At 39.9% G+C, this 19,879-nt stretch overlaps 1 protein-coding gene across 3 annotated transcripts in view; it reads left to right on the plus strand.

Annotated features, from left to right (window-relative positions):
* The window catches only part of COL4A6 (collagen type IV alpha 6 chain), a 351,915-nt gene that overhangs the window by 225,756 nt on the left and 106,280 nt on the right, over positions 1-19,879 (plus strand). For all 3 annotated transcript variants that reach the window (XM_073599382.1, XM_073599384.1, XM_073599383.1), the window contains exons 5-7: positions 7,169-7,303; positions 7,888-7,932; positions 9,878-9,994. In XM_073599382.1, coding sequence (XP_073455483.1) covers positions 7,169-7,303; positions 7,888-7,932; positions 9,878-9,994 — 297 coding nt within the window. The remainder of the gene's footprint in view (positions 1-7,168; positions 7,304-7,887; positions 7,933-9,877; positions 9,995-19,879) is intronic.

Here is a 19,879-nt window from a genome sequence, read left to right on the forward strand (position 1 = left end):
TACCCAATACATTAGATCTTCAGCCCTATATCCCTGCCCCAGTCAAACAGGTAGCCCTAGTTTCACACTGGCAAAATCAGACATCATATCAACAGAAGGCCGGGGATGGAAATGTAAAAAGGGACAGTTCACCAGTTATTTCTCTATCATTACACATGAACTAACAACTAGATGATCTCTTAGAACCAGATGACCCATGTTCAACTGCTCCACATTGGCCTTCATATTCATTATTACCACTAACTTCTTTAGACAAGGCCAATGTACAACATTCAACACCTTTTTTTAACTTCACGTTTGTGCTTAAGAATGAGAGAATTATTCAAAGGGCAGATACAGTCATGGAAATTTGTTTTTACCCTTTCACAAAAAATAAGAATACATGATTCAGGAGAACATTTTTAACAATAAAACAAATGAAAACAGTATGGACAAAAATTATGGGACCCCTTACCTAATATTTTGATGCACAAACTAGTGGCAGTCACTGAAAACAAGCAATATCTGTTGCTCTCAATGAGACCTCTGTGCCTGCCAACAGGTAGTTTGGCCCACTCTTCTTCACCAAATTGCTCCACCCATCACAGGTTTGAAGAGCGCCTTCTGAAGACAACATGTTTCAGCTCTTTCCTTAAATGATTATTAGGATTCAGATCATGGCTCACATAGACCAATTCAGTATAGTCTAATATTTTGTTCCTAGCCACTCTTGGGTGCTTTTGGCTGTGGGTTTTAGGTCATTATTCTGTTGGAAGACCCATAATCAGCAACTAAAGCAGATGTTTTGCTCCAAAATTCCTTAATAGTCTTGAGATTTCATTGTGCCCCCATGCCAGATGCAACAAAGCTGCCCCGCAATATAACCAAACCTCCACCACGTTTCACATTAGGTACAGGTTAGATTAGGTTTTTAATTTGAAAACCTTTTTTTTTTTGTCTGTGAACATAGAGCAAAACGTCCACAAGCATTATACCCTTTTAGATATGCATTTTAGTACATTTCAGTCTGGTTGTTTTATGTTTTCTTTCAGCTGTGGAGTCTTCCAAGATCTTCAACCATTGAGCCCACTGTCACTCAAAAAAGTGATGGTTTGTACATGCAGACGCTGATGTACCTTGATCTTGGAATTCAGCTTGTAACTCCTTGAAAATTTTCCTTGGCTCAATGATTCTGTTCACACTATCCTTCTGCTCAGTCTGGGGCCCAGTTTTCAGTGTCCAGTGATGTTGGCTACACTTCCATGGACCTCAAATCTTAATAATATTTTAAACTGTAGTCACAGGGACATTAAGGTTTTATAGCCTTTACCTTTCCCATGTAGGTCTATACATCTTCCTTCCAATCTCCTCAGACAACTCTCTCCTTTATTTTTTTTCTGGTCCATGTTCAGCATAGTGAACAGGATGATACTGAACAGCAGAAGGACTAATTTTTTATAAATAGGCTGACATGCTGATTACAATCTGAAGGCATGCATTTTTACTGCTTGGCCCTCAACTGGCCCTACATACCAGTAGAACCAATTATACAAGGTTCTAACAAGTGCAATGTGCATGAATTTGTATATATCCTGTAGCATTTTGCTTCACTTAAAAAGTATGTTTTATTCTGGTTGTAGGTATAACTCTCCTCCCCAAAAAACAAACCTTCAATATTGTTAGAGGAGGGGGGAGGGTTATTAAAATCAGAACTTCCCATTTAGGGTGAAGTTCCACTTTAAAGTATTATTAAAAGTAAAAAGTTTTTTTAATTAAAATAACAAACATGTTATACTCACCTGCTCTGTGCAATGGTAATGCACAGAGTGGCCCTAAACCTCCTTTTCTGGGGCCCCCGCCAGTGCTGTGGGATCCCGCTCTTCTGTGTCTGCCCCCATAGCAAGCGCTTGCTATGAGGCAAACATGCTGAGCCGGGACACACACAGTGCGGTGTGGCCCTGCCCTGAGGTCCCTCCTCACAGGATTTGATTGACATCATAAGGAGGCAGTGGCTTGATCGAAAGAGGAGCCAGGTAAGTATTTAAGAGTGGGAGGGGGGCTGGGGGGAGCTGATACTGAAAGTTTTTTTTACCATAAAGCATATGTAAACCCTCACAGTATCTCACAAAAGTGAGTACACCCCTCACATTTTTGTAAATATTTTATTAAATCTTTTCATGTGACAACACTGGAGAAATGACACTTTGCTACAATGTAAAGTAGTGAGTGTTCAGCTTGTATAACAGTGTAAATTTGCTGTCCCCTCAAAATAAATTGTGTTGAGTTATTTTGAGGGGACAGCAAGCCCAACACTCACTCCTTTACATTGTAGCAAAGTGTAATTTCTCCAGCGTTGTCACATGAAAAGATAAATAATAAAATATTTACAAAAATGTGAGGGGTGAACTCACTTTTGTGAGATACTGTATACCCAGCGAAGTGAACAGCCTCAGATGATACACAGAGATTAAACAAATCCTCCTACATAAGTTTTATTGTATATCTGCTGTCTTCAGCTTTATGTTCTGTTTAGAAAGTGCAGATGGTGTTAGAATTTTTACTTCCTCATTCTGCACTGTGAGAGAAGTCTTGGCTTACACTAGAAGGAAAGGCACACACACCCTGGCCGGTAAGTGGGCGGAGACTTTCAGAGCTGACCTGTGAGTAGAGCAGATTTCTGCTAATCTATTTATAGCACCCACCCTGATACAAAATTTAGCCTGGTTTTATCATGTGTGTCAGAGAACTTGTCAGAAGTTATCTTGCTGATAACAAAAGAACAGAGCAGGAGAAAGCCACGGGACTAAGTGCTTTGAAGAGAGGTAAGAAAACACTGTAGATATATGTGCCCAGCTCAAATTTCATAGATCGTTTTTTCATCCACTTTAATGCATAGAATGCATTGGGTAAAAAAAACTTTTGTACATGTCTTCTCTCCTCCACTATCTTCTCACCTTGTTCACTTTGCTTATTTTATGATAAAATATACTAAATAAGGAATCAAAATAAATAACATATCTTGGCACCTATGATTACAGATACAGTATTTAGTGTTACATCAAAATGTTGTTGGGATTGTAAACTTAGCAAGCACCAATCAAATTAAAATATACTCTTCTCTTCTATGCAATGTTTTGCAACATATATAGTGCCTTGAAACAGTACCACATTTTGCCATGTTACAGCCAAAAACGTAAATATATTTTATTGGGATTTTATGTGATAGACCAACACAAAGTGGCGCATAATTGTGAAGTGGAAGGAAAATGATAAATGGTTTTCCAAATTTTTTGCAAATAAATATCTGAAAAGTGTGGCGTGCATTTGTATTCAGTCCCCTTTACTCTGATATCCCTAACTAAAATCTAGTGGAACCAATTGCCTTCAGAAGTCACCTAATTAGTAAATAGAGTCCACCTGTGTGTAATTTAATCTCAGTATAAATACAGCTGTTCTGTGAAGCCCTCAGAGGTTTGTTAGAGAACCTTAGTGAACAACCACCATCATGAAGGCCAAGGAACACACCAGACAGGTCAGGGATAAAGTTGTGGAGAATTTTAAGGCAGGGTTAGGTTATAAAACAAATATAGCTTTGAACATCTCATGGAGCACTGTTCAATCCATCATCCGAAAATGGAAAGAGTATGGCACAACTGCAAACCTACCAAGACATGGCCATCCACCTAAACTGACAGTCCGGGCAAGGAGAGCATTAATCAGAGAAGCAGCCAAGAGGCCCATGGTAACTCTGGAGGAGCTGCAGAGATCCGCAGCTCAGGTGGGAGAATCTGTCCACAGGACAACTATTAGTTATGCACTCTCCAAATCTGGCCTTTATGGAAGAGTGGCAAGAAGAAAGCCTTAGTTAATAGAGAGACATGAGAAGTCCCGTTTGCAGTTTGCGAGAAGCCATGTGGGGGACACAGCAAACATGTGGAAGAAGGTCCTCTGGTCAGATGAGACCAAAATTGAACTTTTTGGCTAAAAGCAAAACGCTATGTGTGGCGGAAAACTAACACTGCCCATCACCCTGAACACACCATCCCCAGCGTGAAACATGGTGGTGACAGCATCATGTTGTGGGGATGCTTTTCTTCAGCAAGGACAGGGAAGCTGGTCAGAGTTGATGGGAAGATGGATGGAGCCAAATACAGGGCAATCTTAGAAGAAAACCTGGTAACGTCTGCAAAAGACTTGAGACTGGGGCGGAGGTTCACCTTCCAGCAGGACAATGACCCTAAACATACAGCCAGGGCTAGAATGGCCCAGTCAAAGTCCAGAACTAAATCCAATTGAGAATCTGTGGCAAGACTTGAAAATTACTGTTCACAGATGCTATCTATCCAGTCTGACAAAGCTTGAGCTATTTTACAAAGAAGAATGGGCAAAAATGCCACTCTCTAGATGTGCAAAGCTGGTAGAGACATCCCCAAAAAGACTTGTAGCTGTAATTGCAGTGAAAGGTGTTTCTACAAAGTATTGACTCAGGGGAGCTGCATGCCACACTTTTCACATATTTATTTGTAAAAAATTTGGAAAACCAATTTTCCTTCCACTTCACAATTATGTCACAATTGTGTTGGTCTATCACATAAAATTCCAATAAAATACATTTACGTTTTTGGTTATAACATGAGGAAAATGTTAAGGGGTATGAATACTTTTTCAAGGCACTGTATACAGTATATAGCTGTAGCATAGCCTGCAAATTGGAACTTTTTATTTCTACAGTTTTTTATAGGATAAAATAAAAAGTTTTGTTGCAGCCCTAATTGCTTAAAATTTGATATGGTTCAGAAACATTTAGACAAAAAAGGTAATTGAAGTGGAGGTCCGCCCCCCCCCAAAAAAAATGAAAAGCCAGCAGATACACGTTCTGCAGCTGCTGGCTTTTAATAATAGGACACTTACCTGTTTCCATCAGCTGTCGGGTGCTGCCACCGCCATTGCAGTTAAGGGATCCCGGCAGTGTAGCCTTACGGCTTCACGCCAGGAACCCTACTGTGCATTCTTGAGGCCCCGCTCCTCTCTCCTACTGGCCCGGCGACAGGGGGCCAGTTGAGCATTCTTATTTCAAAGCCATGGTTTCTGATTTTTGAGATGCTTTAAAGGCTGGCTCAGTATTACTAGATTGATGCAAGGCCAATGCGATGTCTATATAAAAAAGAATTGATCAAAAACTTTACCAAGTAACTACAGACCAGTTAGTTTTTACTTCTATGGTCAGGAAGAAACTTTTCAGTTTGATAAAAGACTACATAGAAGAGTTTTTGCTAGAAAACAGTACTATAAGCAACAGTTAACATAAATTCACAAAAGACCAAAGTTGTCAAATTAATCTGCTTTCATTTTTGTGAGGGAGTAAGCAAAAACTTAGATCCAAGGGATATCTGATGGCCTTTGAGGGATCTCCTGCCTGAGCAAGTTGAAGCATGCTTTATGATTTTTTTTACCTTCCTCTGGATCAACGGTGGGTATAAGATTCTGTAAATAGCGGTTTTCAATTTATTTCTCTATTTTTTTATTGTGTTTATTTATTATTTTATCTATTGCTTGAACTAGATGAACTTGTGTCATGTAACCACAAACAATAACCAATTTGCATATATTGCAAACCACTCTTTCTGAACTACAGAGCTTTATTCTTTGCTGTGCTTTTTTGTTGATGATGATGATATACCACATAGCTATTAAGTCATATGGTTTGTCTCTGTAACAGTTGCCATTTTAGTGTTTAAACTAATTATAGTGGTGAACCACAGAGAGAATTATAATATTCTCACTAAAGAGTTGCCAACGTCCCCAATATTAATTCGATAAGAACCCTAAAAAAGGGATACAAGTACCCCCTGGTACAATGGGACTTTATGGGCGAACAGGAAAAGAATCATATATCATAAAATATAATTTATTTAGAAACATTATTTTGTTTTAAAACTCATGTGTAATGACAAACATGGCAATAGTTTGTACAATACATTTATATGATAAAACAGACAATATGCTCATAATGAATTATTACAAATTCCAGTAAACGTGGATTTTCTCCTTTGGCCTGACATGTTTCAGGAAAAATATCCCTTCCTCAGAGGCATTATAGGAGAAGGTATAAGTACATTCAACATTGGTTTGTTAAAAATTTTCATAAGAGTATTTTAAAAACAGAGTTTTATAGAAATTAGTTTGCCGCTATCTGTCCATCAGAAGGGTGATGGGCTTCGTCTGGGCTTGGAACAGCCCTCACAAAGGTCCCCACGAAGCAGCCCTCCTGGGTGCAACCACAAAGAAACCTTAGAGTATATGTATGAACACAAATGTCTGAGATGTTGTTAGGTCTCAAAGGCACAGTCTGCACTGATCAGTGCGCCATTAGCGGACTGATATTTTATGATATATGATTCTTTTCCTGTTAGCCCATTGTACCAGGGGGTACTTGTATCCCTTTTTTAGGGTTCTTATCGAAGTGTTTAAACTAAAGCCCAGTTGAAATCATAGAAATTTATACTTCCTTAGATAAATAGTGTAACAACAACCTCCAATTTTATTGGATTACCTCTACTCTTCTCTTACAGCAGTTACGCAGTGTATCTAAATATGAGTATGCAGTCCAGCAGTGGTGGTGGGTGTTGTCATTACTCATCTGTGCCATCATAAAACATTGCAGTGGGCATACTGGAAGCCCATTTCTAGTTTAGAGACACAGTTCCAGAGAATAAGATATTTTAATGCATTTCCAAACAGAGCAGGGGTATTAAAAGAAAAATAGGAGTGAGACTTTAATTAGGCCTTAATAATTGTGGTTTCAATTCACAAACTTCGTCAGTAATTTCACTACCTAATAATATTTTTTAGCAATTCATTTAAGGTTTTATTGCAAGGATCCATTTCATTTATTTGATTCACATTATGGTATAGATTATTGTGGTATTCTGTATGTAAATTTATTTCGCAAAGATAAAGATTATCACTTGAGTTTTAACATGTTAAAGTACCAGAACACATATTAGTAAGGTTCTATAAGGTGACTGTTGAAGGGAGTCAAACAAGGTGCCATTTCAGATGTTGATTAGGTGCTAATTCGTATAAAATAATAATTTATGAAAAAAATAATAAAAGATAAAATAATGAATGCATGTACAAAAAACTCACAAAGCTTATGCAATTGACATTATTTCTTTTTGTTTAACAGGGTCGTCCAGGTCAGCTTGGAGCTCAAGGTCCAATGGGGCCCCCAGGATTCCAAGGGCCAACCGGAGTTGCTGGACCAAAGGGTGAAAGAGGAACCCAAGGATTACCAGGACCATCTGGGCCAAAGGGCGACCAGGTTAGGAAAAAAAAAAAAAAAAAGAAACGTAATTATCCTACTAAGTACATAAACGTCCGTGTTTTAGTAGTAATCACTTTTTTTTCCCAAACCAACTTAATTATTCTAATATATTTTTCTAAGAATCCTAAACATTTTTAACTTACAGTTATTGAAAGTTTGTTTATTTTTTTATGTTAACATTTATGCCAAAGCTCTCTGAGTCCAAGTTGTCCCTAGGTCCATGCAGAGTACCATATTTTTTCATAGTTGAGCTTTTCCAGGGCACTTTTTTTCCCCATAGTTCTGACCACACAGAATCTCCCTCCTTCTCCCTGAATACTCCCTAAGACATTCATAATGAATAATGAGCACCAGTCACTGACTTCCACCCTTTCTAGTTAGTACCTCATGAGTACAACTTTGTTTTTCTCATCCTATGTACCCCATTTAAATGTATTCCAGTTATACTGTATATCTGAATTTTCCTAAACAAAATATTCTGTAGTGGTCAATTCTATACAGGTATGCTGTATGTTTCTCTTGCCCACTGGTATACAGTATTTTCTAATTATATTCTCATTTCATGTATGCTTTTTCTACAGGGTCCTATGGGAGTTCCAGGGTTCCAAGGTACCAATGGAGTTCCTGTAAGTAAACTAATTATTTATTTTGCTCTATGTCATTAGATGCCCTTTAATTTGTTAAAATACATACATAAATCATACTTATTGTACTTAAAGAATAATTCCAGGCATGGTATATTTTTACAAGGTTACATTGGTCCAGCTTGGACCAATGTAACTATGTGTACACCATACCTGGCCAATGCCCCTGAAACCTGTAAATCACAGAAGTAGACAATTCTACTTTAGTGATCCCCAGTAGCTTCAAGGTTCTGTGTTGAGAGGCCAGCCTGATGCATTGTGAACACATATGGTCATTCTCTTGACACGGGCACCATTCAGGGAATGCTTTGCATTTTCTGAATGAATGCAGAGCATTTCTGATTGCACAAGGCGGAGAACATGATGCCTCTCCACTTAGTCCAAACAGAGAACACCTTGCATTCATTCAAAAAAGCAAAGCATTCTCTAAATGGTGCCCATGCTGAGTGGCTGACCTCCTGTGTTCACAATGCACCAGACTGGCTTCTTAGCACAGGACCTGGAAATAAGTGGAGATCGCGGAAGTGTGCAGTCTTTACTTTGGTGATTTCCAGCTTTCAGGGGCATTGGCCATGTAGGGTATATACATAGTTTTATTTTATTCATCTTTAGTAAAGTGTAATTTTAGTCAAATTCTAACTAAGGCTAAATCTAGAAATACATTGCTAAAATGATACTGGAAAAATTTCATTTTAGCTGCAAGATATACTTTTCATTTTTTACACCAACCCCCCCCCCCCAAAATAGTCCTATTAAAAAAAATTGGATATGTGCTATACGTCATCTTTGAGGAATAGTTTCCAAGTTATTAACAAACTAATGCGGAGCTGGAAAAAGATTGCTCTAGTCCAGGGGTCTTCAATCTTTCCAAACAAAGGGCCAGAATGCTGCCCTTCAGACTTTAGGGTGCCGGACTTTGCCCAATAAAATTAGAACATGTCCTGGTGTCAGTGGATGTAACCAATGCCCCATCATTGGTGTCAGTGGGAGGACTGGTATCTCATCATTGGCATCAATGGGAGGAATAGTGCCCCATCATTGGTGTCAGTGGGAAGAATAGTACCCCATCACTGGTGTCAGTGGGAGGAAATAGTGCCCCATCATTGGTTTCAATGAGAGGAATAGTACCCCATCATTGGTATCAGTGGGAGGAACAGTGCCCCATTATTGGTGTCAGTGGGAGGAATAGAGACTCGTATTACTAGAAGGAGTGGTGCCCCATTATTGGTGTCAGTGGGAGGAAGAGTGCTCCTTTGTTGGTGTCAGTGGGACAAATAGTGCCTCATCATTGATATCAGTGGGAGGAATAGTGCCCCATCATTGGTGTGTGTGGGAGTAATAGTGACTTGTCTCAGTAGAAGGGATAATGACACATCATTGGTGTCAGAGGGAGGAAGATTGCCCCATTGTTGGTGTCAGTGGTAGGAATAGTGCCCCATCATTGGTGTCAGTGGGAGGAATAGTGCCCCATCATTGGTGTCAGTGGGAGGAATAGTGCCCCCCAGGGCCAGATAAAGGTAACCAAAGGGCCACATCTGGCCCTTGGGTTGTATTTTGGAAACCACTGCTCTAGTCCATAGTGAAATCAACTTGGAAATATTACTGACCCGTGTCCTGCTGCTAATATCAGAAGACTTTGGAATAAATTCCCTTGTATGTAACTGACCAAGTAATCACCACTGTCTCTTTAAAGAACCGATAAACCCGAACCCAATAAAATAAAAACACATAATTCAGGCATACTAGATCTTATGTCAGAACATTTTGTCAGTTTGTGTAGAAAGAGCATAAAATAAAACATGTTGTAATCCACCTAAACATGTACACAGTTTAGAGGCTCCCAGTGTAGCAAATCACTGCAAATGCTGCTTATGCCCATTGAATAACATATATATCAGCTAATTCTCTTTTGTGCATTATATTTAAGGGTCATAGTGGACAACCGGGTCACCGGGGTTTGCCTGGACTGGATGGTTGTAATGGCACCATTGGAGATGAAGGTTTACCGGGGTCTTATGGTTATTCTGGCCCAGCTGGATCACCAGTAAGAATGTTTATTTTACATTAACTGTTATCTGTCTTTTTCTATCTATCTATCTATCTATCTATCTATCTATCTATCTATCTATCTATCTATCTATCTATCTATCTATCTATCTATCTATCTATCTATCTATCTATCTATCTATCTATCTATCCAAAAACATTAATAACTTGACAAAAGACAGAAATAAAAGTATGACAGGGATTCTAGCCTTCCTCTACTCTACTTTTCTTTTCTGTCAGTGTTGCTCTTGAAGATTTTTCCTCACTTCCTGGTTGGTTAAACTGGTTGCACAAGCATAGGAAGTGAATGCAATTTTGCTCAGTTGTGGTGCAGGTAATAGTAAAAACCCAATGGGGGTTCTAATCCTTCCCAATTTGATCCAGCATCTAGGGGTGTATTATTTAAAAAAAAAAATGGCAGAGCTATTCATTCTGTGAAACTGCATATATATATTTATTCTCTGTAAAGGAGCCATTTTCTCTCCAGGTCGATTGATATTTATTCATACAGAATAGAGCAAATTGGGCAAACACCACAATATGTCAATAAGTATTTATTTCCTATAAACTCAATCTTGTGGCCATAATACAGTATTTTTCTGATTTATATTATTCTGTATGAATGAATAACATTGAACCTGGAGAAAACATTTCTGAATTTGCCCCCATTCGCACAGACCAAAGGTACATGCAGTTTCACTGGAAGAATAGCTCTTTTTTGCATACTAACAAAAAAGCAAGAAGGATAATGCAGATTTGATACTGTTTGGCTTGGCTGCTCTTCTTGGGTAGTGCTTGATTTGTCTTTCTTTTGCTCTCCATAGCTGTAGATTGAACCAAAGACTGAAACAGTAAAGTTTTGAAACCAACATAGTAAACCTTTGTGATTAATCTCTCCCCAATCGGTTATTAAACTTTTTAGATAACTGTGGTAAGGAATGGGTTAAAGCACACTTGTGCTGAAAGAAATGCAGACACTGGTGAGATATTGCATGGCCTCCTTATGTAAAATGCTAATTTTGCTACCAACTATTCTTTGACATCAGTGGCTCCTGTGTCACAGACATACGAGTACATCTCCAAAAAAAATGGAATATCATCAAAAAAGTTAATTTATTTCAGTAATTTAATTCAAAAAGTGAAATGCATATATTATATAAATTCATTAAACACAGAGTCAAGCTTTCTTTTCATTTTGGTGAATTATGGCTTACAGCTAGTGAAAACCCCAAATTCAGTATCTCAGAAAATTTGAATATTGTGAAAAAGTTCAATACTTGTAGAATGTAGACTTATGGTGTCTCACTCCAATCAGCTAATTAACTCAAAACACCTGTAAAGCAGTGTAAATTATGTCACTGATAAAAACTAACCGAAAATTACACCACATTTTCATCCACTGACGAAAACTCTGACGAAAATCAATTCCGTTTTCGTTACCGAATGAAAACAAAACAAAATGTGAGGCAGGGACATTTACGCTTGGAACTCCGCCTGCTTCCTCTGGATGGAGCCCGGCATTTGTAGATAGGAGGCTGTCCGAGCAGATGGCTAGACCATCAATGGTTGTTATCTGCAGCCTGAAGGGGGATGTTCTATTAGGATGGTGGGGGCTTGGCTGTGTAGTTAACCCTCTCACACACTGCCTCTGTAGATACACGCCTGCAGGGCTGATTGGATCTCTACTAGTCCAGTGAGGTGAAGGCTGTGTGTCCCAGAAGATGGAGTGCTTTGATCACACTGATCCTATAAGGACTGTGGGCTCTCCACTGTCTGTGGACACACTTCATACTGATATATATTATCAGGGTATTGAAATCATGCCTGGAAGCTTCTTGAATACAACAGAATACTTTACTGTCATGGAGAAATATCAGAACATGTCTTTAGAGGAAACAGGACAATACAAGTACAAACTTAGATACAGAAGGTACATCCTGTGATTACATTACCACAGAGAATAAACACTATAATACTGCACTGCCACCTACTGGTATAGATAGGTATAATGCATATATGTAGTTCACATTATAAAGCACCTTTACATTACATGTTGTTGTTCTTCCAACAATATATAGAGGCCCCTGAAGGAGACCTGCTCCTTGTCAATAGGCTTCGCAGCTTGTCCACTACGGGAGAGCAGAAGACTGTCTGATCTGTGCAGAATAACCCTTTGCTGCCAGAGATGTTCTTGCACCCATGCTTAAAAAACCAATCTAGGCCTGAAGATCACATAAAGATATTATATATTAAGTCTGTGGTCTGTGTCTGTAGTGCATGTTCAAACCTAAATACCATAAATAATAACATATTGGATTTTTCACTCTAGGAGTATATCATGAGTTTGCAAATTGTAGAGAAAGGCTTAAATAATGCATTACAATTTAACTAAACCCATTCGATTTTAGTCGATTAAAATGATTTTAGTCAACTAAAATGTACTGGAGGTTTTAGTTGACTAAATACGACTAAAACTAAAACAATTGCAGAAGACTAAAATGGGACTAAAACTAAAATGGCATTTTAGTCAAAAGACTAAGACTAAAACTAAATCGAAATTTGCTGCCAAAATTAACACTGCTGTAAAGCTTTCCTGAACCATTAAATGGTATCTCAGTCTGGTTCAGTAGGTTACCCAATCATCAAGATGCTGATTTCATTTTCCAGTAGGACTTGGCACCTGCCCACACTGCCAAAAGTACCAATACCTGGTTTAATGATCGTGGTGTCAATGTGCTTGATTGGCCAGCAAACTCACCTGACCAAAACCCCATACAGAATCTGTGGGGAATTGTCAAGAGGAAGATGAGAGACTCCAGACCCAACAATGCAGACGAGCTGAAGGCCACTCTCAAAGCAACCTGGGCCTCCATAACACTGCAGTAGTGCTACAGGCTGATCGCCTCCATGCCACACCGCATTGATGCAGTCATTCAAGCAAAAGGAGGCCAAACCAAGTATTGAGTGCATACTATACTGTATATGGACATATTTTTCAGTAAGTCAAAATTTCTGTATTAAAAATCCTTTTTTTTTATTGGTCTTATGTAATATTCCAATTTTCTGAGATGCTGAATTTTGGGTTTTCACTAGCCGTAAGCCATTATCATTACTGAAATAAATTAACTTTTTAATGATATTCAAATTTTTTTTGGATGCACCTGTATAATAAGTATAAAAATAGACAGAATTTCTGATCCCTATACTGGTTTCTGGTTAGTGCCTCTGAAAGTATTGAATGATTGGTCGGCATTGCAGCCAGGCAGCTTGCATTTGCAGAGAGATAAGTCATCAGTCTTTGTATACTTTAAAGTAGAATTACAATCAAATCCTACCTAAAGCTGCTCCCACGCCATTTTAAGCCTATTCTAACTATAAAGGAAAGATGTCTAAACTTACCTATGCTGAGGGTGCACCGGTCCAGTCACATGATCTTTCGGTTCAGTGAAGAGGAGAGATTGCAACACTTGCTACAGTCTGGGTGATGATGTCAGCAATTGACTTACTAAGATGTTATTGTTTACTACTGTGTGAGCTCACTGTCAGAAACCATGAAATCAGACCAAGACAGAAGTACAGTTAAATCACACTAGTTTAATAATAAAAGTAAAAAGTACAAACATAGTCAAAACATAGCCAAAGTTCAGCCAAGCCAGAAGTCAGGGATCAATGAAGTGCAACAGCAACCAGGATCTGGAGCCAGAAGGGATGTCAGCAAAGCCAGTCTTTAAACAGGAACGCAGAAGATAGTTTCTTGTGATGTGACCAAGGTGGAGGCAGAGCTCCTCTGGACTGGACGGCTTAAGTAGGCAGGACTGATGGGCAGGATCATCAACAGCTGAGTAACTGTGGAGAGAGATGGGAGCTGGCAATTAGCCGACAGCTGAGCGGCCAGCTCACAGAAGGAAGGGCTGAGCCCAGCCCTGACAGTACCCCCTCCTCAACAACCCCTCCCCCTCGGAGGACCATCAGGCTTGAGGGGAAAACGTCTATGGAAATCACGGAGGAGGACAGGGGGCATGTACATCCGAGGATGAGACCTAAGAGCTTTTATCCGGACCGTACCCTTTCCAATGCACCAGGTACTGTATGCGCCCACGGAACCTATGGGAGTCAAAGATGGACTGTACTTCATACTCCTCATGGTTCTCTACCTGTACAGGGTGAGTACGTGGCACCGAGGTGGTAAAGTGGTTGCAGACCAAAGGTTTTAATAAGTAGACATGTACACACTGAAATATTTTGTTTCGGAATTTCGTTTTCGTCCGAAAAATAAATTGATTTAGTTACTCCTGAAATTCGTTTTTATTTATTTTGTTTTTCGTTAAAAATTGCATTTGTCCGAAAATCCAAATTAAGGTCGAATCTGTCGTTGAAGGCTTATGGTGTCTGTCGAATGTTCAAAGAAGATTTGACGGAGCAGCTAAACTGTACGACTCCATATAGTTTACCTGCTCTATCGAATCTTCTTAGAACTTTCAACAGACACCATAAGCCAAAGTACGTGTGTTACTTAGTTCTAGCTATTTTACTGCTCCTCCTCTTTGGTTACAATCAGCCAATAACATTCATCATCATCATTATTTTTATTTATCTTTTCTCCCCTACGTTGAATCTTTTCTCCCCTACGTCGTAATCTTTTCTCTCTATGTCGAATCTTTTCTCTCTATGTAGAATAATCTTGGACTAATAGAGTTAAGGTTAGGCACATTCGACCACAGGTTTGATGGACACAGATTGTTATTGTCATCATCATGTTGAATCTCCTATCTATATCGAACTGTTGTAGCAACGAAAACTAAAGTAAAGCATTTGTTTATGTCGGATCTTTCGTTTTTCGGATTCTGCACTTTCGTTATCGTTTTGTTAAAGCGGGGTTCCACTCAAATTTTTAACTTAATCTTACCCCCTTCAGTTAATTGCATAGATGTTCAAATGCCGCATGAAAATTTTTTTTATTGCTGTAATTACCTTTATATTATACTTTATTGTGGCACTTCGTGTCTCTCCTCCCATGGGAGTAAGCATGTTTATTGCCTTTCCCCGGTGCCGCACTGTCTCCTGGGAGCTTAGTGTCAGGCTTCCCAAGATTCAGTGTGGAAACAATGATCATGCATGTGAACAAGCTGTGAATGAACAGCATTCACCGCATCCAGGAAATCAATGCTTGTGGGCTTCACATGCCCACAAGCAAGATGGAAACAGCCAGCATCACATTTTTTAAGTTATTCTTCAGTACGAAAACAGACAGAGGCGGAAATATTACACCCAAACTGTGAGTATTATTCTGGGGTTAGCAAAGTGTCTCAATGACCTAAAAAAAAAAAAAAAAAGATTGGTCGCCGGACTCCCGCTTTAAAACGATAACGAAAATACCTGAAATTCGGACGAAAATGCATTCGGACGAAAACGAATGCACATGTCTGTTAATAAGGAGACATGAAATACATTCGAAATATGAATATTAGGAGGAAGGTCTAATGTGTAAGCCACTGGGTTAATCCTGCGAAGAATATGGAAAGGCCCAATAAACCGAGGTGCGAACTTCAGTGAGGGAACACGAAGTTGGAGGTTGCGAGATGACAGCCAGACCCTGTTCCCAACCTGGTAGGAAGGCGCAGGCAGGTGTCAGAGGTCAGTCTGTACCTATCCTTAGCATGATGCAAAGCTAGGAAGCTTGTGCACAAGTGAAATGAAGACCACGGAGATGCTCCTCTAATGCAGGAATATTCTGCATAACAAACGAGTCAGGCAACGTGAAAGGTTGAAAACCATAATTCGCCATAAACGGGGACAATCGGAAAGCAGAATTCAAGGCACTGTTGTGAGCAAACTCTGCCCATGGTAATAGGTCTGACCAGTTGTTATGATGGTCAGAAATTTAGCAACGTAGGAATTGCTCCAAGGACTGATTGGCTCATTCTGTGGCCCCATTAGACTGCGGGTGATACACAGAGGAGAAAGCAAGCTGAATTCCCAACTGTGCACAAAAGGCTCACCAGAACCGGGACACAAACTGACTACCCCTGTCCGAGACAATCACCTTCGGTAGCCCATGTAAGCGAAAGATTTCCCAAGCAAAAATGGAAGCCAGTTCCTTAGAAGTGGGCAACTTCTTAAATGGAATACAATGACACATCTTTGAGAACCGGTCAACCACTATAAGGATAACAGTGTTGCCTTGGGAGCTGGGTAACTCCACAATGAAATCCATAGACAGGTGGGTCCAGGGCCTCTCTCCATTGGGTATGGGTTGTAGGAGGCCCACTGGAAGGTGTCGTAGAGTCTTACTCTGAGCACACACGGGACAGGCAGCTACGAAGGCAGTTACATCAGCACGTAGACTAGGCCACCAGAATTGTTGGGAAATGGCCCAAACGAGTTGATTCTTCCCAGGGTGGCCAGCTGCCTTGGGAGAATGGTAAGTCTGGAGCACAGCAGTACGGAGACTCTCTGGGACAGAGCAGCGGTCCCAAGTTTTCTCAGGAGGAGCAAGAATTTTGTCACCCAAAGGAGAAGTGAGACTGGTGCAAACCGTAGCCAGAGTATGATCAGGAGGAATCTCAGGAACCGGAACCGACTCCAATTTCGAAGTGGAGGAAAATTGTCGTGACAAGGCGTCAGCCATTACATTCTTAGTACCGGGTAAGAATGAGACAATATAATTGAAACTTGACAAGAAAAGAGCCCATCGCGTCCTTCTGGGAGAGAGGCTTTTAGCCTCAGACAAGAATAGGAGATTCTTATGGTCAGTAAGAATGAGGTGATGTCTCCATTCTTTCAGGGCTAAAATGATCGCCAACAGCTCTCTGTCACCAATTTCGTAATTGCACTTTGCAGGTGACAATTTCTTGGAAAAGTAGCCACAAGGATACATAGCGCTCTCAAAGGTAGGACGTTGAGACAGAAGGGATGTCAGCAAAGCCAGTCTTTACACAGGAACACAGGAGATAGTTTCTTGTGATGTGACCAAGGCGAAGGCAGAGCTCCTCTGGACTGGATGGCTTAAGTAGGCAGGACTGACGAGCAGGATCATCAACAGCTGAGTAACTGTGGAGAGAGATGGGAGCTGGCAGTTAGCTGACAGCTGAACGGCCAGCTCAGAGAAGGAAGGGCTGAGCCCAGCCCTGACACTCTGTGATTGGTCACAGGGATCACATGGTACCAGGCCTATCACCGCAGCCCTGCACCATGTGATAGCTGTGACCAATCACAGCACCACAGTAGTATATGAGATTCAATGAATGAAACCTTTACACAGTCTTTTACCGATTGCTTATTATAGTGATCATCACTGTAATAAGAAATGACAGTGGAAAAAAATTGTGATCACTCCCCCCCCCCCACCCCAGAGTAGTATAGAGTCACTATGGTAATACTTCACTGCTCTGGTGACAATATAAAAATAATTGTACATTACATACTCTCACCAGTCATGTCCCTTATCACCGCCATAGTTACAGTATCCCCGATCACTGCCACACCAGTTACAATGTCTCTGATCACCGCCACACCAGTTACAGGGTCTACTGTCCTGGTGCTCCAGGGCCTCCAAAAATGGGATAAGTAATTCTGAAATTAGATGTGTAACTTTTTCGCCTAAAGGTGCTCCTTGGATTTTGGACTCCTCTATGCAGCTAGACTGTGAAAAAGTCTCACACATATGGTATCTCCGTACTCGGGAGGAGTAGCAGAATGTGTTTTGGGGTGTAATTATAAGTATGCTTATGCTATGTGTGAGAAATTACAAGTGTGAATTTTTTTTTTTTTTTTTTTAATTTTCCAAAAAGTTGTGACAAAAAATTACAACTTCAAAAAACTCACAATGCCACTTACTGAATAACTTGGATTGTCTACTTTCCAAGAAGGGCTCATTTGGGGGGTATTTGTACTGTCCTGGCATTTTGGGGCCTCAGAAAATGAGACAGCCAGTCAGTACATTAGGACTGATCCATTTTTAGATACAGTGCCTTGAAAAAGTATTCACACCCCTTGAAATTTTCAACATTTTGTCATGTTACAACCAAAAACGTAAATGCATTTTATTGGGATTTTATGTGATAGACCAACACAAAGTGACACACAATTGTGAAGTGGAAGGAAAATTATAATTGGTTTTCCAAATTTTTTACAAATAAATATGTGAAAAGTGTGGCGTGCATTTGTATTTGGCCACCCTGAGTCAATACTTTATAGAACCACCTTTCGCTGCAATTACAGATGCAAGTCTTTTTGGGGATGCCTCTCCCAGCTTTGCACATCTAGTGAGTAAAATGTTTGCCCATTCTTCTATGCAAAATAGCTCAAGCTCTGTCAGATTGGATGGAGGGCGTCTGTGAACAGCAATTTTTAAGTCTTGCCACAGATTCTCAATTCTTTAGGTATGGACTTTGACTGGGCCATTTTAACACATGAATATGCTTTGATCAAAACTATTCCATTGTAGCTCTGGATGTATGTTTAGGGTCTTTGTCCTGCTGGAAGGTGAACCTCCGCCCCAGTCTCAAGTCTTTTGCAGACTCTTAACAGAAAAGCATCCCCACAACATGATGCTGCCACCACCATGTTTCACGGTGGGGATGGTGTGTTCAGGGTCATGTGCAGTGTTTGCTTTCCGCCACACATAGCATTTTGCTTTTAGGCCAAAAAGTAAAATTTTTGTCTCATCTGACCAGAGCACATTCTTTCACATGTTTGCTGTGTCCCCCGCATGACTTCTCGCAACCTGCAAATGGGATTTCTTATGGCTTTCTTTTAATAATGGCTTTCTTCTTGCCACTCTTCCATAAAGGCCAGATTTGTGGCGTGCACGACTAAAAGTTGTCCTATGGACAGATTTTGCCACTTGAGCTGTGGATCTCTGCAGCTCCTCCAGAGTTACCATGGGTCTCTTGGCTGCTTCTCTGATTAATGCTTTCCTTGCCCGGGGTGTCAGTTTAGGTGGACGGCCATATCTTGGTAGGTTTGCAGTTGTGCCATACTCTTTCCATTTTTGGATGATGGATTGAACAGTGCTCCGTGAGATGTTCAAAGCTTGGGATACCTAACCTTGCTTTAAACTTCTCCACAACTTTATCCCTGACCTGTCTGGTGTGTTCCTTTGGCCTTCATGATGATGTTTTTTCACTACGGTTCTCTAACAACTCTCTGAGGGCTTCACAGAACAGCTGTATTTATACTGAGATTAAATTACACACAAGTGGACACTATTTACTAATTAGGAGACTTCTGAAGGCAATTGGTTCCACTAGATTTTAGTTAGGGGTATCAGGGTAAAGGGTGATGAATACAAATGCACGCCACACTTTTCAGGCATTTATTTGTAAAAAATGTTGAAAACTATTTATCATTTTCCTTCCACTTCACAATTATGTGCCACTTTGTGTTGGTCTATGACATAAAATCCCAATAAAATACATTTATGTTTTTGGTTGTAACATGAAAAAATGTGGAAAATTTCAAGGGGTATGAATACTTTTTCAAGGTACTGTATATACCATAGTTTGTAGATTCTATAACTTTCACACAGACTACATCATGTACACTGATTTGGGCTATTTTTACCAAAGAAATGTAGCAGAATACATTTTGACCTAAATTTATGAAAAAATATTATTTATTTGCAAAATTATATAGCAGAATTAGTTTTTTCAATATATGTTTTTTTTTTTTTTTTAAATGCAACAAAAAAACAATGGTGATTAAACACCAACAAAAAAATCTCTATCTATCTCCAAAAAATGATAAAAACTTTATTTGGGTTCAGCGTTGCATACCTGAGTAATTGTTATTCAAAGTAACTGGAAGCTGAAACTTGGCCTGGACTGGAAGGGGGTGAAGTGTCTGCACTTGAGGTGGTTAAGGTAGTGGGATCCCAGGACTT

Source organism: Aquarana catesbeiana, linkage group LG09 (assembly GCF_042186555.1).
Source record: "Aquarana catesbeiana isolate 2022-GZ linkage group LG09, ASM4218655v1, whole genome shotgun sequence".
NCBI classification, from domain to species: Eukaryota; Metazoa; Chordata; class Amphibia; order Anura; family Ranidae; genus Aquarana; species Aquarana catesbeiana.